The 21,485-nt window shown below is 38.2% G+C and overlaps 3 protein-coding genes across 3 annotated transcripts in view; 1 reads left to right on the top strand and 2 right to left on the bottom strand.

Annotated features, from left to right (window-relative positions):
• Positions 1–2,681: 2,681 nt before the first annotated feature.
• Positions 2,682–9,491, bottom strand: LOC145997301 (uncharacterized). The gene is made up of 5 exons (XM_083134201.1): positions 9,374–9,491; positions 7,463–7,706; positions 6,056–6,178; positions 4,740–4,979; positions 2,682–2,954 (listed from the first exon to the last, which is right to left on the bottom strand). The coding sequence occupies exons 2-5, from the start codon at positions 7,683–7,685 to the stop codon at positions 2,803–2,805; spliced, it is 738 nt and encodes a 245-aa protein (XP_082990327.1). The 5' UTR covers positions 7,686–7,706; positions 9,374–9,491; the 3' UTR covers positions 2,682–2,802.
• A 249-nt stretch (positions 9,492–9,740) lies between these two features.
• LOC145997297 (uncharacterized) overlaps positions 9,741–21,485 on the top strand; it is a 17,759-nt gene continuing 6,014 nt past the window's right edge. The window contains exons 1-3 of the mRNA XM_083134196.1: positions 9,741–9,816; positions 12,232–12,464; positions 17,676–18,125. Coding sequence (XP_082990322.1) covers positions 12,239–12,464; positions 17,676–18,125 — 676 coding nt within the window. The 5' untranslated portion in view covers positions 9,741–9,816; positions 12,232–12,238. The remainder of the gene's footprint in view (positions 9,817–12,231; positions 12,465–17,675; positions 18,126–21,485) is intronic.
• LOC145996777 (uncharacterized) overlaps positions 19,931–21,485 on the bottom strand; it is a 20,340-nt gene continuing 18,785 nt past the window's right edge. The window contains exon 3 of the mRNA XM_083133311.1: positions 19,931–20,044. The gene's annotated coding sequence lies outside the window, so the exon portion shown is untranslated. The remainder of the gene's footprint in view (positions 20,045–21,485) is intronic.

Below are 21,485 nucleotides of genomic sequence, written 5' to 3'. Positions count from 1 at the left end.
TATAACACTTTGTGATTCGCGAACCTATTATATGGTAGATGCAATACCTTACATTGGTAAAGAAAATTGTCATACTAATGAACCTCTTCCAACCTATTACGTGAAAAAGTAACAGAAAGCGTTCATGGAACATACAGAAACATATTTCTAAGCTTAATATAATTTTTGTACGCGATAAATACTTTTTATAACCATTTAAGATGTCTCGGGTTACCAGTAAACCCATGTAAGTGTTAATGATAGTAAAATTCATTAACTAATTGTGGGTTTCTTCCTGTCCCCATAGCACTGTATTTTGGACGTTAATTTACTTATGGGTTGCTCCATGTTTCAATAGCAATTTATCTAAGATATTTATTTAATTATGAGTTTCTCTCTCAATAGCACTTTATCAAATACATTAATTTAATTGTGGTTTTCTCCCTGTCTCCATAACACTTTATCCAATATTTCTTGATTTGGTTTATTTTATTTCTCTTTTCTGCCACTTTTGGCTAATCACAAAGATTATTGATTGATTTGTTATTTTTATAACCACTTTATGCACAGAAAGGCTAATCGGGACTGGACCTACAGTTTAAAGTTAAATCCGAACCAGTGTGCGCCTCCGCAGAGTATCGAACCCGAGACATCTTCATTTCAAGGCGATGACGTTACCACTACTCCATCTTGGAGGTCCAATCGCGAAGATGAGGACGACTGACGATATGATGAAATTGATGAAGGGACACTCACAAATACCACCCCGCCCAGGCCGGATTTAGAACCCGGGACCTCTGGCTTCGTAGTGCTAACCACTCCGCCACGGAAACCGTCACTTTATCCAAAAATGTAACTAATTGTGTGTCCCTCCCTACCCCATATAAATGTATTTGGGGCATTAATATAATTGTGGGCTACTCTCTGTCTCCATAGCACATTATCTAAGACATTAATTTAATTTTGAGTTTCTCCCTGTCTCTATAGTGCTATACCTAAGACATTCATTTAATTGTGGACTTCTCCATGTCTCAATAGCATTTTATCTAAAACATTAATTTAATTGTGTTTTTTCCCCTGTCTCCATAGCACTTTATATAAGACACTAGTTTGTATCTTTATCATCTTTCTTGATGATAAACTTAACATTTGGTTTGAGTTTTACAGGCTATATGCATCTACTTTTCTGCGTCTACATATTTCCAATTTTGACACCTATTCATTGAAAGGATCCTTTTTGTAGTATTGTACATCGTAAAGGATCATACCGTCAAACTTGAGACCTGTTTTGTAGCACCAAGCCGAAAGAAATCTTGACTTACACCAATGTACACACTTAATACAAACATATGTTCTTCGGTTACCAGCCAGATCTACATGATAATCATGTACGTAGAGAAATGTATATGCTTGAAACGTTGTTAGCAAACGTCAACTGAAGGCTGAATCACACGGAACAGGATGTCCTACTGGAATGTATTTGTTGGCGCTGGACTTGATGACTAGGCCAGAAATGATGACTAGTTTTGGGGGCTAGATCGTGTTCTTATGGCAACTTGCTTCTCTGCTCGATTCTGCAGTAATAACCAATCAGAGCGAACGTTTTCACATCTATGAGTTTGACAAGGAAAAGTTGTTATTGTCTGTGGTTCTTGAGTATTAATTGTGCATCTTTTGTTCGTTGCTCGACAGAAAAAAAAGTTGCAGAAATGATGTACATTAGTGTTTATTAACAACTAGCTGATTACCCGGTGTTGCTAGGGTATTATTTATCCCAATATTCTATTAAAGTTGTCCGTGGGAGAAACATGGCGATTTTAAATCCACTCCCCCATTACTTAATAGACTGCCCCTGTGACTTTTTGATCGTGATCGAGAAAGCAAGCATCTCTCTCTTTCAAATGTCATCGTGAATGTCATCAATTAGCTTAGCGACTCCGAAAACTATGGATTCCACACTAATATCGGTCGTTTTCAATTATTTTTACATGTCACCCCTTCCCACCCCACCCCTAAGGGTGCCAAGGGTGTCTTACCCCCCAAAGTATTTCTTTCCATATTGCAAGTGATCCGCGTACCAAGTTTGGTTGAAATCGCTCAAGGCCTTCGAGACATACACACATACATACATCCATTTATATATATATAGATTGTGCACGACAAATGTTATTAGCTCATTACCAGTGTATTAAATGTTTAACATATTTAGTTGAACAACCATTTTTTTTTAATGAATTAATTCTACGAAGCTTATGCATGTAAAGATACCATAGTTCATTAAAGAGCATATTCAGTGCACGTTCATTACCATTTCTTCTTTTGAGCCAATTTCTAACCTGTTTTTCTTCTTAAACTTTTAATTTTGCAATCGTAAGGGAAATATCTGCAGTAACTATTCTCCTAAGACATTCTACCTCAAGTCGCTCGTCCATCTTTTTGGCTTGTCAGCTCTGCGCAATGCCTGGTGGGAACAAGTCTACCAACAAGTAAGGATCGAGTATCGTATGAGGCGAAAACTATCAGATGAGGAAGTTCTACGTCGCTAGTCCAAATCCAACAGGAAATCTAGCCTCGCCTTTAATCTGGCTGGTAGCCCGAGAACACCTGTTAGAATCACGACGCCAGGGAAGTTTACAATCCCAATTTTCCATACTTGGTACCATGATTAGACTACAAAATAGGGAAAGTAATGAAATGCTTAATTTGAAACTATCTCACTGCATTTATTTATTAATGAACAACAAAGTTAACAGTGTTATTTACGAGCAACTTGTTCGAAGATCATGCGAGATAGATTCAACTATTGCTAATTTCATCCCATAACTAGTTTCTCGCTCTCTTCTCGCATATGAACGCATAACAATGGTCGCAGTCGCACGTGTGTAGTTTGACGTTCATATCCAGGCATCCACACTTCTTCCCTGAAAACTGCTGTGGTTCCCCTTCACCCCACAGCCATTCTTTGACTTCCGTCCCTGCAAAGTGCACAGTGTATTATAATCAGTGATTAATTCAGGGGGTGGTCAGGGGGAAATTAAAAAAAAAGATTCCATCCCCGAAAATTTCAATAACCTGGCAGAACAATAGCTAAGAAATTTTGCAAGCATGTTGACATTCGCTTTCTTTCATTCACTTTAATTTCATGTACTTTTCGTAATAATAAGCACACATTTTCTGTGTGTAATTCCAATGATGGAAAGCGTTTAATGCCCTCTTCAAAAAATTCTGTTGACTTCCTGGCTGTGGAGAAGAAATTAGTACAAATATTTCTCTTCATACATTTTAAAATGAAAATTCATGTCTAGAGTGATGAGCCACTTTGTCTCCTATTGAGATATTTTGGGTAGGCCAGAGAGTAAAATGTTTATGCTATTATCAGGGCTGTAGTTTAGGGTAGATGGCGGTATGCGCCGTATACCCTTTGGTTAATCTTACTCAATAGAGTATACCTTCTAATAGAATGTATACAGCTTCTACTTCTGTTAACTTTCGTTTTATTTATGTAATTTGATCATTACTCCAGTGAATTTATTACGATGTCATGTGATCTTGAACATAATGTTAAGAAGTCCCTTCAGTTGATCAGTTCAAGCCTCGGAAATATGTAAAAATATGTCTGCAAGAATCACCACCCTGCAAGTGACGCTAATTCAACAGTCTGTGCAAAACGTTCTAGTGACAAGTGTGGTGACGTATTAGAAGAGTCACTTTGGAGTGTTTTTCGAGTAGACAGGTAGATAAGCCGCAGAAGAAGACTTTACTGCTCAATGTAAATAGTGTGGTCTTCAAAGTACTTTTTCCCCAAATGTTTAATTGTTTAGCGTTATTAGGAGTATTGTCAAAGTTATTAAGATCGTAGTGTACCTCACATTTCCTGAGATACCATGGCCTTCGTAGAAGGGATGATATACAAGGAATATGTTTACGACAGCAGTATACATTTCCGGTATAATGAGTTTTAAAAAGGAAGTAGGGGGAGAAGGGGGAGAGCGAAGGAAGGAGATCGGAGGTGAGAGGAAAGGACATTCAGTGTTTGGCTTGTAATTCCTTTTCACTAATTATGTGCCGGCCGGTTCAGTCTTAAGGATCATAAAACCGAATTTGTGTGTGTCGCCATTCATTTAAGACCTGTATAGAATCACATTCATCTAGGTACCTCTCCAGATGAAGCTTATGGTGAAGCTAACACCACCCAGGTTCGACCCCCACACCAAAAGGTGGTGTTATACGTGGTAGAGGCGCCGGGTACATAATTAGTGAAAGACTATTACCTGTCTCGTCCTTTCCTTTCACCTCCCATCTCCTTCCTTCGCTTCCCCCCTCTTTTTCTCGCACTACTTCCTTTTTACAACTTATGATACTTGAAATGTATATTGCTGTCGTGTTATGCGATATATTATACAAACTGACAATTCACAAAAGCAATATCAACAATAAAATAAAATGCAATAGCATTCTGTACTGTAGCCTATAAAATACTACTATAGCCTTTACATTTAAAATCGTGTTTCATATTTCATTATTTTAAGAATGTATTGTATATTTTTATATGCCTCTTTTCTGTCGATGATGTCATCATCATCAGTATCCTACCACCAATGGCATTCTCTGAAGAAACTAAATGATTTCATCCACATATTTTATGGAAACTTAATCCAAAGTTAATGTAAAATGGTCTCCATCTAAAACTTAGCTTATACCCTCCGAAAATTTCGGAACTACAGGATTATTCTAAATAATAGACAAAAAACCTGTCCTACCAAATATAGTTGTGATGCTTGATTTTCCTATCAAGGTCATGTACCCTCCATACACGTAGCCTTGTTTGACTCCGAAACGTGGCAACATGCTTTTAATAACGGCTGCCTCTTGGATGCTCTCTACAACAAGAGGATCAGCTTTCAGTGAGCCACAGAAGCGTTGCATAGAGCTAAAGTCTGTTAATACTCCTTCTGGGTAGATTTTATACGAAGATGATTTCCCTGGCGTCAGCGTATAACCTGCAACAATAACAATGAGGTGTGCATTGTTCGTTTTAAAATGTTACGACAATGATAGTGTATTGTTACTAGTTTAGGCGGGAAAATATTAACAACCGTAGATGTTTCACAACATCACCTGATTGCGGAAAGCTAGCAAGCCTACCCACAATGCGGAGCGTGAGCGGGAAGGTTAGTGATAGGTGCCGCGTTGAGATGGCAACATCGTCTCGCTTGTTGATGCCTCTGGAGTTACGACTCGCTCTCAAGCTGCAAATGCACAATAGCCGGAAATAATTTTGCTGTATACCTTGCTAGTTCATCTGAACCTTTAGAAAATTCCACTTCTTTCTGGAAATCGCTATAATGTTTCCAAATTCTGAGAAAGTTATGCATCTGTAGTATTCCTTCCAGGTCATTCAAGTGAATCTTCGTGTAGTTCGATTCCGCTGTTGTCTATAGGGCGCTTTCAGACCAAAGCAACAAGCGACACGAGTGTTTCACACCAAAACTACAAGCTACAAGCGACACGGGTTGCTTCAGTTTATAAACAACCATTCTTCGTGCATTCCCGAAGAATTGTATGTGTTCCGTACCTTGGACATTTGGAGCCAAGATGGCTGCCAGAACATTCTCAGGACACTAGTGCCTACAAAAAAGAGAGTGAGTAGTCTGTGAGCAGAGAGAAGCGACTCTGTGTGAGATGTATTGCAGGCCTACAAAGAATGCATTTTTGGCAACGAATACATTATAAATGTATAATTGAGTGTCTTTATTGTGTGAATTAGTCTACCTACAGCATCATTAACCTTCCGGGAAATGCTACAAACAGCGTCAGAACCAAGAAGAGTGCTTCCTGTTGGATCAGGGGCGCGAAGACTATCTTAAAACAAATACGACATTACGGCTACGACAAATGTATTCATGCGCAAATTACACCGGATCAAACAACATGAAAGGAACTATTTAAAGAATCACGTGGTTTTGTTTAGATTAATTTCGTTCTTACCGTTGATGAAGAATAGGATAATTAAAATTGTTAAGTGGCGTATTTCTTTACCCTGAACTTATAGGTTATTTAGGACATGAAAACGTACCTTTGGTTTTGGGATTAAATGGCACTAGTTTTTTCCTCTCTATTTTTGGAATATGATCGAAATCAACTGCGCCCACTTCATTACCTGTGCACTGTCCGTCCGATAGCGATCTTCTGTATCTACCTGTAGGAGAAAGACATGTTTAAAACATTATTCAATGAGCGAGCAAGCAGTTTGAATAGATATAGTTATCTCAAGGTTTGAACTAATATATGGTGGACATATTGCGTCGAGCAACTATGAAGACGGTAGCAGAAAAAATCTCGGAAAACGCGCGAAATTATTAGCCAATGAGGGCCAACCATCAGCAATCGACGTTGCCAGTTCTTTATCCTTCCCTTTTTTCACGTTGGCGGTACAGGAGACCCTTTTATCGGAATTTTTACGGTAAACAACAGTTATTTCTCACTTAAAAGTGTACATCAAAATTAACAGCACTTTGATGCAGCGTTGCCAACCTCTCAACACGTTCAAACCTTAGAAATAGACCCTATTTGTGTATCCTGTCGGTAAACTGAGGACTAAAAGTGGTAAACGTTGTAAGTGCTAAAAGCGAAAGTGTTGGGAAATCGCATCGTTCAGCACAAGCCTGTAAGAACGTTCACACTAGTGACCTCTTTAGGCGCCCTTTGAACTACTTAGAGGGCTACCAGCCACATTTCACGTTTACCACATTATATGGCATGGCACATTTCACAGTTAACGTGGAAAACTGTGTTTTAATTCTTGTGGCACTTACAGCGTTTGCCAATTTCAGTCTTCAACTTACATTGTTCTTAGTTTTTGGAACGTATCTATTCAGTTATCTAAAGTTTTTGTGTTGAAAGAGCTCCATTATTAACATCTAGTTAAATCAGTGAAATGAATTATGCTCATTCACAATAGTAAAGCACAACTTTCAAATCGCTGTTGAATATCGATATATCATTTCAAATTCTTTCCCGACAAATTAAGACCTGGGTTGTACGTCCATCAGAACATGATATGTATTAGTACATTAACGATATAGCCCGTACGGTTTACTACTCTGCTTTGAACATATACAATGTACTTAAAAACACGTTCTCTCCATATATTTTTTTCAAATAAGTTTTGGGTCAATCATTTTTCCTTATAGCTGTTGGTGATGGTGCTTTACGAATAACCGGAATGTTACTGGAGGTTGAAGTGTATGTAAAGTATTGTCTGCTAAGCATTAACGCTAGGAAAAACATGAAATCTCTAAATACCGTGCCAGGTACTTTGACCTTCTTTTGCAGACAACGCTAGAACATTGGCAATAGTGTCCAAGTGACGTCACACTCATATGGCACGAAGAACACAGAGTTACACTAAACACGGTATAGCTGTGGTTGGTATTGCATTTCCCACATCTATGGTTGTAGTAGGAGCTTGTCTATGGCATACCTCTCCTTGTGGTGTTAGCACCCATGGATCGTGCATCAGCGTCGCCAGTAAACCGAAGGCGGTTCTTACTGTACACCATGTTTCCTTGAATCAAGGTCCAATACTCGTCACCGTATCTCCTGGAAGATATCACCACCTCCATTGGACTCGGAAGGTCTGTAGCTGTAGATGCTTGTAAGTGTAGCCAGTACATGAGGCAAAAGAGTGCCGCCCTAACTTCCATATTGTTGTTTCCTGTGTTACTCTGGGAGGAAAAAGAATAAACAATTTGTAGTAGTACCAGAACACTCATTCTTCTATTCTCGCTACACAGATTTGTCCACAGATATATCCAGAATTCTCTAGATAGATTTGTAGGTAAATTTATAACCAAATGATCATAAGTTGGATCTTTGAGAAAAAATTTAGGAGGTGTGGTAGGGGCGTGTGGATAAATCAGTCCTCACAAAGTGTGAATATAGAATATTTGTTTATGCATCTATGTACAGTCACGGACACTGCCGGCTTGTAACGATTCCATTGAAAGTCAATGTATTCATTACAAGCCGGTAGTGTCCGTGACTGTACCTTTTAAAGCCTCAACTTTTGGCGAGTAGATTCAGAAATTTTCCGATCCAGGGAGAGGGCTTCCACTCCCCTGACCCCTCTCTGCCCTCGTCACTGGCTAGGATTCGAATTCCTTCGCATTTCGTTACTCTAACCACTAAAGCAAATGAGCGGGCAATCTGAAATGTTAACTTGTACAGTAAGTACATCGAATCGTTGTGATTCGTCGGCATGTAATTGTTTCAATTTCCTTGTTCTATATCAAGAGTTGACAATTTAGCGTACAGTACCTACGTCACAATGATTAATTGCATTTCTGACTGTTAATGGCTGTTGAAGGTAATAAAGAGAAACGAATAACCCCATTGGAGAAATTTACCTTGCTTCGACTTCATGTGATCCTCCATTTTGCCAACAGATGGTGGTAAACTCTCTCTGATTGCTTCTACCATCTGCTGGGGAAAGTATAAACTAATAGAACGGTTTACTTGAAGTCTCGAGAGATATCGGTCAACTTATTGACGGCAGTAATATACAGAGGCAGAGGAACGTTTATTATTTGGGGGCACAAGTCACAAAATAATTTTGAATTTTCTGTAAATTTTATGGTTATTTTGAAGGTAGTTTTGGAAAGGTTATAAAAGCGTGCAAAATTCATAAACAGATAAGCTATAGGTTTCAACCCACCGGTTCTTTTAGTGACAGAACAAAACAAAAGCACTTTCAATCCATTACACATAGCCATACATCAGAGAGGCCTCATGAAACACCACCATTTATTTTGGGAGACCCTGTATAATAATATGGCTGTGGTTTTGATTCTTTTGGATAGAGAGGTAATATATGTAGTCAAAGGAAACATTTTGTGTTTAGCTACTAAAAACGAGATTCTCTAAACGGCAGAATATTTCATATATTAGATTATTTCAATGTACAAGGGGTACAATTTGATTCAAATCATTTGGAGCGGTATGTACAGTAGCAAGCATTTTAATTCCAAGATAGCGGGAAAAATAAAAGGGTGTTAGAAAATGGGGGGTGAACAAATCGCTGATAACTGTAGGACTGATCTTGCACTCGGAAGGGGGGCAAGGGGGACCATGCCCTATGGAAAATGAATGTCAACATAAAATTATATATTTCACACAGTCACATTAGAGGTTTGCAGAAACACGTTAACTAAAAACTGAAGGAGTACTTTACTGAGTGGCAACGCTACTGTGGGGGAATTATGCCTCGTTTGCTCCCCCCCCCGAAAAATCCTACGAACGTCCATTTTGCCGCAGTGATGAACCTTCAGGCTTAGAAATTTCGGAAATTTAGTTAGTCATTATTGCATATGGAAATAAACATACGCATACTTACTTAACTTCTAGGTGTAAGCAATGTAGCTCCAACGTGTATATTCTTTCTCACAGTATGTGTCAGTTCGCATTTAGACATGAAATTATCTGATAATGTACCATGCGTTATGGCAAGTGAGAGAACATGTCCAGTGTGACAAAACATGACAGAGCATGTTGCACGCTTCGTAAATGCTCGTTCCAAAACAGCAACATTTCCTTGGAAACAACAAAGAGACCAATTCAATTCGGTGCCAAAAAAGAATAATCTCCTCTTCAAAGATTGAGCTGATCTTGCTGTCTTGTACATGCAACGACATGGCAAAACAAACTTTAAATGAACAATAAAATATATTCTTGATAACACAATGTAAGGGTAATAATGACCAATAAAAATTGGATCGTGGAAACACAAATTCCGACCGATTCATGCCTGTTCATTATTTCAACTGTATTTGGATACAGGTATGGTCATAGAAAAGTCATGTCTAGGTTGAGGTTTTATATACACTAAAAAATTACCAAATATAAATGCAACTACGCATGGTAAATTATGAAAATAGGCACTACAAATGTTTGAATGCACCAAAATAGTGTATATTAACTTTTTTTTCCAGTAAATTGCACACTTATTGACCGGCATTTCTTGCTATTTTACTGTATTTTTTCTTATTTCCACGTCGCTTTTCTGTTACTGTTGATTAATTTCGACGATGATGATCAAAATAGATGAAGGGACATTCACCAAATAAGAGATTAGGCATTCATTCTACAATGAACTGTTGAGACACTAAAAAAACGATTGTCGCTTGTTTTTGATTGATTGAGTTGGTTTTTTAAGTCTAATTTATGCACAGTAAGGCTAATCGGGACTGGACCTACAGTTTAAAGTGGGGTCCGAACCACTATGTGCCTCCACCGGGTATCGAACTCGGGACCCCATGATTACAAGGCGAATGTCGCTTGTTGATTGAATGATTGATTTAGTTTATTTTACTTCGTTTTTGTGCCACTTTTGGCTAATCGTGTAGATGAGGATGAGTGATGATAAGATGAAATTGATGAACGGACATCCTTGCCCAGGCCAGGATTCGAAACCAGTGCCACTGGCGTTGTTCGAACGGAAGCAGTCCCTTGACACTTGTGACGAAATGTTCCAAGTCAGTTTGTGAAGTGTCACTTATTACTTGTCACTTGCGGTGAAGTATTACTGGGCACTTGTGGTGAAGTGCTCCTTGTCACTTGTGGTGAAGTGCTCCTTGTCACTTGTGGTGAATTTTCTCTTTCCATTGTGATGAAGTGTCACCTACAGCTTGTGGTGATTTGTTGGTGAATTGTCTCCTGCCATTGTGTCGAAGTGTCACCTACAGCTTGTGATGGTTTTCCCCTTGTCACTTTAGGTGAAATGTCTCTTGTCACTTTAAGTAAAATGTCCTTTTCCACTTGTGGTGAATTGTCACTTGCCATTGTGTTGAAGTGTCACCTACAGCTTGTGGAGGTTTTCCCCTTGTCACTTTAGGTGAAATGTCCCTTTCCACTTGTGGTGAAGTGCCCCTTGCTACTTGCGGTGATGTCCCCAGCTACTTGTGGTGAAGTGTCATTTGTCAGTTGTCACTTGGGTGAAGTGTGTCTCACTCTTGCGGTGAAGTATCACTTGCTACTTGTTGTGGTGTCCAGGGCTGTAGTCAAGGGTATACGGCGGTATACGCAGTATGCAGTGGCGTGCCCAGGATTTTCGAAAGGGAGGGGTTACGTACACTTTTTCTGGTAGTCAGTCCTCATTTTGCCAGCTTTCCTATTTTTGACGTTGTTGTTTTTAGAAATACTGGGCCAAAAAAGGGGGGGATATGACCCCACCAACCCTCCCATGGGCACACCACTGGCAGTATATAACCTCTGTTATACCTTCTACTTTAGATTACTGTAGCTTTTATGTTTAAATGCAATCAATAAAATTCTTGTTTCATATTTTTTTTTTTCGTTTTAAAAATACCTTCACTAAACCTCTCTTATGCCAAGTATGGATAAATTATCACTACTCAACCATCAATGACATGTTTTCTAGAAGTTTAATGATTTCATCCTTATATTTAATGGAAACAGTCCAAGGGTGATAGAAACATGGATTCCTACCTTAAGTTTTCCGAAGCAACGTATACCATGGAAAAATTTGGGGAATACAGAATCGGTGGTGTCTAGTGTTGCCCACGAGACGAGACTTTGGCCTGTCTCGTCTCGAAAATATTCGTTTGTCTTATGACACATGGTCAATCTCGTCTCGTCTCGAATTTTTAAAAGGCTGTCCCGTCTCGTCCCGTGGGCAACACTAGTGGTGTCCCCTGGCGCATGTGGTGAAGTGTCCCTTGCAACTTGTAGTGAAGTGTGACGCGCCAATTGCCTCCTGCCACTTGCCGCTTTAGTGTTAAATCTTCCTTATAAATTACAGTCTATTCACTACTTTCTACTTTCCTCTTGTACGCTTAAAGTGTGTAACTTGATAGTTTTGTGCAGTGAAATCCATGACTATTACCGTGCAAATTGTACATCACCATGTTCGTGCACTTTATTTGATCCAATAAGAGCTTCGAGAATTAAATTAAAACTCAAAACAAGCTGTTGACAACTTCTGCACCAGCATACATAAAAATACATCGCTTAAAGACACACAGGATGTAAGAGAAAAATTAATGATAATAGTCATGGACAGTTTGCACGGTAATACTCATGGATCAGAGTAAAATTAGATAGAGTTGATTCAACCTTGCTCACAGTTCTCTTTCAATTCCAGGACCCCTCATATCACGCAAAACAAGATGTATGAATACTGTGATTAACAATTTATTTTTGACCTCGACTGTACATTGCTCCCTTTATTTGCAGGAAAAAAATGAAGGAACTAAGAATAACAATAGCATGTGTGTGTGCGTTGCTGATACACGTGAGCGTGTGTAAAACACAGGGACCGTACTCTGCACACTTGACGGTGGCTGCCAAAGACAAGTCTTCAGACACTTGGATTCTGATGAGGGGCAACTTCACATACGTCGAGGACCACTTGAAGGCGCCTCCTGGCTACCAAGATTTGAACATGATCACCAACATCGCAATTAAAGGTATTGCTATTCTAACAATTCACTTTACATTAAATACAAACAGGACCGTCGCCAGAGGGTGTGCGAAGGGGTGCTTGCGCACCCCTTAATTTTCTTCCGCACCCCCACTTTTTCGAAACCTATTTCAACGTAATTGAATGTTACGTTACGATATTAAACAATGTCATCACTTACTGTAGAATCTTAATTATTGACATGATACCGCTATTACACAGTGACCAGACGTCCTGATTTTCACAGGACAGTCCTTTTTTTGAGGGTCATGTCCTGCCGTCTGTGATGCTACTCCAAAAAACCAAATATGTCCTATTTTTCAGCAGCGTCCTGCGAAATGTTTTGAAAACATCCAGACGAATTGCTTACTTCTTTGAAACTGTTAGTGCCTTTTAAATTAATAGGCGGGTTTTTAATAACTGAAAATAGCCCAATTCTGGGGTTTTGAATTTTTAATGCATTGATGAGATGATTATACAGCTGCGTCAAGAGACAAATATATTATCAGTATTAATTAATATCTTAATGTTATTTCACAATGTATGGATGTTTTATGGTAAGTATGTAAGGTCACCTTACGCTATCATTGTATTCAACAGGCAATCCATTAGTCCTGAAAGAGAAATCGTATATTTCCTTTCCTGTAGTGGCAGCGATCTATATAAATATCAACGGCTGTTGTCTTTCTTTCGTCACCATTGTTGTTAAAAATTGTTTCTACTTTTGTTTATTCTGGTAGCCTACTGAAAATTGCCTAAAAAAAGACAGTGAACACTATTACCATATTCGTGTGTAAAGTGAATAGTGCAACATGATGTATACAATATAAAATCAGCACCGTTGGCTAAAATCAACAATAAGTTGATAGGGCCATAAAGAGGAAGAAGAAGAATGTCTGTAGCTTAGTGCGAGTTCATTGTTCAAGAGAAATAGTTTTATTTTTCTTTTTACATGTTCTTCCTCTATTTTCAAAATCTCACCGCAACAAAAAAAATGTAGTTGCTTGTAGATCATCGGGTTGTGCCAAGGAAATTATTTAACCCTAGTTGTATCGAGAAGATTAATGCACACTTCTATGTAAAGGAAGCAGTCTGATAATTACGTGAAATTTGATTACATGACTTATTGATTTGCCTTATTTTACTTCGCTTCTTGTGCCACTTTCTCCTAATTTGCGAAGATGAGGATAAGTGATGAAATTGATGAATGGACACTCACAAACATCCATGCCCAGGCCAGGATTCGAACCCGAGGCTCCTAGCGTCGTAGCGTGATCTGCTAACCACTCCGCCACGGGAGGCGACTTGACTAAAAGATTTCGTATTTTTTTGTACGTGTTACTTCCTTTGGCAAGTAGGAGAACTTCAGTTTGCATTTTGATTTTTTTTCTTTTTGCCAAACGCACGCGAATTGAACACTGACAAGTAGTCTAATATTTGTGCATGAAGACAAACAACTGTTTATCAACAAAATGTTAGATTTTAAGGGCAATAATGTAAGGTGAATCCAGTTTCTATGTATTTAAATAGTGCACTCAAGCCTGAACTTGGCACCAACTCCAAAGTGTTTCAAATTCAATATCAATTTATGATTTGTATAACAACAAAAATATAAGTTCCTGTATAGATTTGAGAACTTGCTATGCGTCCGCCACCCTCGTCGGATAAAAATCCTGCGGACGGCCTTGCATGCATGTTTCATGATTTCTTCTTTTTCTAAACATCGCATTCCCCTCAGCCCCCTAGAAGATTAATCCTTCCGCGGACGCTGAATGTATAAATGTCTTAAATACAATGTTTGGAAGTAAAAGTTACATTCTTCGAGTAACTGTAACTACAGCCTGTTCCTTTTTCGAAGTGAGTAGCTGTTACTATAGCCTGTTCCTTTTCGAAGTGAGTAGCTGTTACTATAGCCTGTTCCTTTTCGAAGTGAGTAGCTGTAACTATAGCCTGTTCCTTTTTCGAAGTGAGTAGTTGTTACTATAGCCTGTTCCTTTTCGAAGTGAGTAGCTGTTACTATAGCCTGTTCCTTTTCGAAATGAGTAGCTGTTACTATAGCCTGTTCCTTTTCGAAGTGAGTAGCTGTAACTATAGCCTGTTCCTTTTTCGAAGCGAGTAGCTGTAACTATAGCCTGTTCCTTTTTCGAAGTGAGTAGCTGTTACTATAGCCTGTTCCTTTTCGAAGTGAGTAGCTGTAACTATAGCCTGTTCCTTTTCGAAGTGAGTAGCTGTTACTATAGCCTGTTCCTTTTCGAAGTGAGTAGCTGTTACTATAGCCTGTTCCTTTTTCGAAGTGAGTAGCTGTAACTATAGCCTGTTCCTTTATCGAAGTGAGTAGCTGTTACTATAGCCTGTTCCTTTTCGAAGTGAGTAGCTGTAACTATAGCCTGTTCCTTTTCGAAGTGAGTAGCTGTTACTATAGCCTGTTCCTTTTTCGAAGTGAGTAGCTGTAACTATAGCCTGTTCCTTTTCGAAGTGAGTAGCTGTTACTATAGCCTGTTCCTTTTCGAAGTGAGTAGCTGTTACTATAGCCTGTTCCTTTTTCGAAGTGAGTAGCTGTAACTATAGCCTGTTCCTTTTCGAAGTGAGTAGCTGTTACTATAGCCTGTTCCTTTTCGAAGTGAGTAGCTGTTACTATAGCCTGTTCCTTTTTCGAAGTGAGTAGCTGTAACTATAGCCTGTTCCTTTTCGAAGTGAGTAGCTGTTACTATAGCCTGTTCCTTTTCGAAGTGAGTAGCTGTAACTATAGCCTGTTCCTTTTCGAAGTGAGTAGCTGTTACTATAGCCTGTTCCTTTTCGAAGTGAGTAGCTGTAACTATAGCCTGTTCCTTTTCGAAGTGAGTAGCTGTTACTATAGCCTGTTCCTTTTCGAAGTGAGTAGCTGTAACTATAGCCTGTTCCTTTTTCGAAGTGAGTAGCTGTAACTATAGCCTGTTCCTTTTTCGAAGTGAGTAGCTGTTACTATAGCCTGTTCCTTTTCGAAGTGAGTAGCTGTAACTATAGCCTGTTCCTTTTCGAAGTGAGTAGCTGTTACTATAGCCTGTTCCTTTTCGAAGTGAGTAGCTGTTACTATAGCCTGTTCCTTTTTCGAAGTGAGTAGCTGTAACTATAGCCTGTTCCTTTATCGAAGTGAGTAGCTGTTACTATAGCCTGTTCCTTTTCGAAGTGAGTAGCTGTAACTATAGCCTGTTCCTTTTCGAAGTGAGTAGCTGTTACTATAGCCTGTTCCTTTTTCGAAGTGAGTAGCTGTAACTATAGCCTGTTCCTTTTCGAAGTGAGTAGCTGTTACTATAGCCTGTTCCTTTTCGAAGTGAGTAGCTGTAACTATAGCCATTTCATTTCGGGTCAGGACAAATGAAAATTTATCATATGTTTCCACCCCGTGGAATCAACAAAATGAAATTTGTAAATAAATGAGGGAAAACGTAATTGATTGACAGAAGATTGGCATTGGGTATAACGCTGTAATTCGGCAAGGAAATTACGAAGAATGCACGAGTCTGCTCACTTTATTTTTCGAGAGATAAATATTATATTGCCATGAAAGTAAAATTTTAAATTGTACTTTATAAACAAAACTTTTTTTTTCGAAAAGTCATCAAGCGTCTTACCACGGGCGTGGTCTTACCCAAAGCATCCATGTATTATGTGTGTGTGTAAAATTTGGAACAGGTGCAAGTCGAGGGAAGATGAAAATAGTTTGAGAATGAATTAATGTCAAATGTAACAAAAAAACGAAAATGTTAATGTTGCTCTTTCATTCAGTACGATGTCCTTTTTAGTGAGGATAGCCTGGTCATGAAACCGTGAATATTATCGAGAAAAAAAAAGCAACGATATGTTCGCAATTTTCTCCGGCCAGCTTTTCAAGTATAGGTCAATTTCAATTTCTTTATTTTCACATAATTTCCGAGAACCCCAGTTCCAACATGAGGTGCTGATGATGCAGTAGAACTTTCAACAACCAGTGTAGTTTCGTCTGCGTTTACCGTGATATTTTTGCCTATCATAATTAAATGCTTCGTTCTCATTACAGCTTCACCTTCGTTATAGTTCCTGGAATTCACATCGCATGCGCATTGTTTAAAAATATCGTGTAATTTGAACATTTTTACCATACCAGTCATGACAACATGCTGCTGTTTCGTACTACTGCTGAATGTAAACAAAGATTTATCCTACATAGAGCGGCCATATTGGAAGCGACACTAGCGCTCAGGTGGCAATTTTAATCGCGAATAGCCAGTTCCTTTTCTAAATGAGTAGCTGTAACTATAGGCAGATCCTTTTCGAAATGAGTAGCTGTAACTATAGGCAGATCCTTTTCGAAATGAGTAGCTGTAACTATAGCCAGTTCAGTTTCGAAATGAGTAGCTGTAACTATAGCCAGTTCCTTTTCGAAGTGAGTTGCTGTAACTATAGTCAGTTCCTTTTCGAAATGAGTAGGTGTAACTATAGCCAGTTCCTTTTCGAAATGGGTAGCTGTAACTATAGCCATTTAATTTTCTAAGTGAGTAGCTGTAACTATAGCCAGTTCATTTTCAAAGTGAGTAGCTGTAAGTATTGCCAGTTCCTTTTCGAAATGAATAGCTGTAACTAGTTTACTTTTTAGCAAAGTAAGTGTAACTGTGTTAATTTTTGAGCAAGTATGTGTAACTGTTACTATTTCAACAAAGTAAGTTCAACTGTGTTACTTTTGTGCAAAGTGAGTGTAGCTGTGTTACTTTTTGTGCAAAGTAAGTGTAGATGTTTTACTTTTTGAATAAAGTAAGTGGAACTGTGTATTCTTTTAGCAAATTAAGTGCAACTGGGTTACCTTTTGAACAAAGTAAGTGTAACTGGGTTAATTTTTAGCAAAGTAAGTGTAACTGGGTTACTATTTGAACAAAGTAAGTGTAACTGTGTTATTTTTGAGCAAAGTGAGTGTAACTGTGTTACTTTTTGGGCACAGTAAGTGTAGCTAGGTTACTTTTTGAGCATAGCAGCGGTAACTAGGTTACTTTATTGGTAGTAGCTGTACAGCTCGTAATATATGGTTCCGCAACTTAATATACGAGCAGCTACATTGAGTGATATGGCTTTATCGCACGCACTATATTCTTACGCGCAAGATTGATGCGCAGCTGCCATTGGAATAGCCAATCAGAAGCTTGTTATTTGTTTACATTGATCCATTCTTAAAGAGGACAGAGATTGTAAATTTTATCTTCTCTTCCAGAAGCCAATGGCGTCAAGTATGAACATAACTGGAGCCGACGAAGACACCTCAACGGTATTCCACAGCAATACAACGACCATTTTGATGCATACGACTTTGGGGTGCAGCCCGTTGTCTCAATTGACAACGGTGGTGATGTTCACATCCACAAAGGAAACCAAGAACCTCCTAAAGGTGGTTATTTCGTGCGACCTGTGCCCGTACTGACATCTGGTGACGAGTCCGGCGATCAGATTTACTTAGGCACCCAGAAACCTCCTAACGGTGGTCATTTCGTTCGACCAGGGCCAGTGCTGACATCTGTTGACGACACGTCAGGCGGTAAGGGCAAGAAAGGCAGTCAGAATGCTCCCGATGTTGATCATGTTGTTCGACCAATGTCAATACCATCGACTGCTTCAGTGCCTAAATGCCCCACGAAAGTATCTCCGCTGTTGCTGGAAGAAGTAGGTAAGTAGCTACACATGGATTATTTTAATCGCAAAAATAAATGAACTTTTTATCTTCACAGTATGTCTTCTTAGCAGGGATGGCTCAGCGGCGAGGTGGATTTTTTAGGCACCAACCTATACTTCCCACTCCCATAGAAACCCAAACATGTTACACAGACTGCAAAGTGGCCATATTTACTCTGTCAAAAGAAAGAAATGGAGCGTACGGCCACGTAACCAAAAGAATACCACCTTTCAGCTCGCGAGCGCTGAAGGCAGTGTAGCCAACCCTAGTAATTTATCCCTTACTCAGATGAGCATATTACAATCAAACACTTCTGGTTTCACGTGATCAGGAACATAATGTTGAGAAGGGAAGAGGGTATGAATATATAATGCCCGTCAGCATTTTATCGTAATCATTTGACAATTGTAGTAGAATTGAGCATTTCAGTCATGTGTACAGTTAACTTAGCATAACTTTTGTTAGCTTGGTTGGTCCCTTTGTGAAGATCTGCCTTTTGTTATCAAAACCAAAGTATTTTTTCCCAAGGTTTTCATTTTTAGTGTCATTATCAGCATTATTAAAGTTATAAACAGTATACAAACTGATAATTCACAAAACAATATGAACAAAATGTTGTACTGTAGCCTATAAATACTACTGTAGCCAGTGGCGGCGGTTGGGTTCCAAAACTGGGAGGGGGTAAAGTGACAAACTAAGGAGGCAAGTACAGTTTTAGCACAGTGCTGGGGCAAAAGTGGCAAAACGTCGAGGGCGACTGCCCCCCTCGCCCCTCTAATCGCCGCCACTGACTGTAGCGTTTATATTTAAATGCTATTACTAAAATACGCATTCCACTTTTTATTTTTAAAACGTCTTTTCTACTGCAATAATCCAATTATTGGTATATTATCACAGTCATCAGTATAGCTAGGATTTTCATCAATTAGCATATTATTTTTGGTGAGGGTGACATGTTCCCTAAATACATAGAAATTCATATTATGAAGAAACTAAATTAAGCTGCTTTTTAAGGGCATATTTAGGCATATTTGGCCATTTTTACGTGATAGACAGGCACGTATCTAGAAATAAGTTTCGGGGGGGGGTCCTCACCAAGTATCTCAGGAATAATAATAATAATTAAATTAAATTAAATAAATAATAATTACAATACATAAATTAATATTATATTATTATTACACGAATAGGTAAAAAGACTGTAGGAAGAATAGAGATATTACAGCGCATATTGATTACGTAGCTTACCTGTAGTTAAGATCGGAATAATTTACATAAAAACAAGTGCTCTGACAAGGAAATTAATGTCAAATGGATGCAAAATTAAGTATTTATCGAATAACAAAAATAATGTTACATGTAGTTGAAGAAAAGTAAGTTTATGATTAATATTTTATGCATTATTTTGAGGAGTAGTGTACATACATCTTCTTTGTAATGTCATTCAAAGCAGTATGATCCTTGCCATCTAAAAAGTTCAGAGGAAAATAATAACCATCGATTATGCAATTATGCAAAAAATGCTAATATTTTCATTACTTAATTTTAGTACTGGGGTAAGTCTTTCGGACCCCTGGACTCCCCCTAAATACGTCGTTCCTGTCCTTCAAAGCCGTATGATCCCAATATAATCCTTGCGTTCCAATAAGTTCAGACAAAGGCTAAACGAATATATTTTTCATAATTTAATTTTCGTACTTGATAAGTCTTTCGGGGGGTCCGGACCCTCTGGACCCCCTCCCTAAATACGTCCTTGGTGGTAGAGAATATTTTGATAGATTTTCGGTCATATTCAAATTCTTTTTCACTTTTCCAAGGAATGTACAGACATTTTCAAAGCCGATTCGATCTTCCTCCCATGTTCACTCAAGTTGTTGAATTTGATTGTAGAATTATACGTTCCAGTGTATTACCTGAAAAATAGTAAACAAAACATTCTCCATTTATAATGCAATGAAATCAGAAAAAAGTCTTTGGTCCAAAATAACTCTGAGCAAATTTAGACTAAAATTTTAGCCCATTTTCTAAATTCCATTGTGTTAGAAGTCTAATTCTCATGCGAAATATTGAAATTATCCGCCGGGCTTCCAATATAGCGGCATTACCTACCGTGCCAATGATCTGCAGAACAATTAATATGTTGCAATTGATATTACTAGTGTTATAAGAAAGATATATATCAAACACTAAGCTATTGTTAATTAGTTCCTTTATTTCGTGAAAACTTAAATTTGTCAGCCATTTTTTCAATATGGCGAACTTTTGATATGTTGTTACTGTATTTATATTATAAATAGACCTCGTATTTTTCTTTTTAATCTATTTTTTTACCTTTGCAGGTAAATGAGAGATAAAAAGTTCCGTCAGTGTTTTATTAAAAAAACGCAACAACTGTAGAAGTTTTAGTGCCTAAAATAAACTATTTTGCTTGTTAGAACCTATTTTAGATTTCTGTGCCTAAATCAAACCTTTCTTTAGGTTTTTATATATTTTTTAAGGTTTTATATTCTTTTTACATCACACAGAGGTATTTGTTCTGTTTGGAAATGAAAAAAAATGAATGTCTAACTTGTCTGAACCATTTCTCTAAGTCCATAACGTTTTCTGAAGCTCTAAACAAAACAAAATTTCTGGCGCCACTGTTGCCTGCACAGTCCAAAGTTCAAACTTTAGATCCGCTTACTTTTGGTTCTTTCTAGCATTCAAATTTGCACCATTGACTAAGCATCTGTTTAAAGATAATTTTCATCACACAATGTCATGATTAATTTCGTAAAAGCTGAATTTTGGTCTGTTGTTAGAACACTGTGAGAAGTGCAATATCCTAGATGTTCCCGTCCCTCTCACAGGTACTCCCCCCCTCCTGAAACCTCAGTTCCTGACCTACGAACTGAGGTCTCTTCGTATAACACTGTAACTAATGATCATAAACATGCATTTATTGTTTTGGTCATCATTCGATGGACTATAAAAAAGGTTATGTTTGATTTATCTAATGTCAGTGGTTTTGCTGTTATTTGACCAAAAGTCAGCTGTTACGGAAGTATACCGGTCATTTGATGCTTTTTCCCCTTCATTGACTGGTATATAACGTGTTTCATTGAATGAAGCATACTACTGTCATATTATTTTTTTATTTCTGTCTCCAAAGTCATCCCAAAATGAAACTTACACAAAACAGAGATTGCATTTAACTGTGTAACATACTTTATTTCCCACAAAATTGAACTTACAAATGTTTATATATGGAAGGTCAAAGGTGACATCATGTGACCTTGAAATAAAAGTTTCCATATTTTCATATAAAGATATTTTTATGAAAACTATGCTCCCTTAGCTTCAAAACAAGCCCAA

The sequence above is a fragment of the Lepisma saccharinum genome, chromosome 13 (assembly GCF_977018435.1).
Source record: "Lepisma saccharinum chromosome 13, izLepSacc3.1, whole genome shotgun sequence".
NCBI lineage: Eukaryota > Metazoa > Arthropoda > Insecta > Zygentoma > Lepismatidae > Lepisma > Lepisma saccharinum.
The sequence above is the reverse complement of the archived record's forward strand: the minus strand, read 5'-3'. Positions and strand labels throughout refer to the sequence as shown.

Coding starts and splice junctions, on each gene's coding strand:
- LOC145997301 (XM_083134201.1), bottom strand. CDS start 7,685: ATGGAAGTTAGGGCGGCACTCTTTTGCCTCATGTACTGGCTACACTTA. Junction 6,179..7,462: donor TGCTAACACCACAAGGAGAG/GTATGCCATAGA, acceptor TTTCTCCTACAG/GTAGATACAGAAGATCGCTA. Junction 2,955..4,739: donor AAGCATCACAACTATATTTG/GTAGGACAGGTT, acceptor TGCACTTTGCAG/GGACGGAAGTCAAAGAATGG.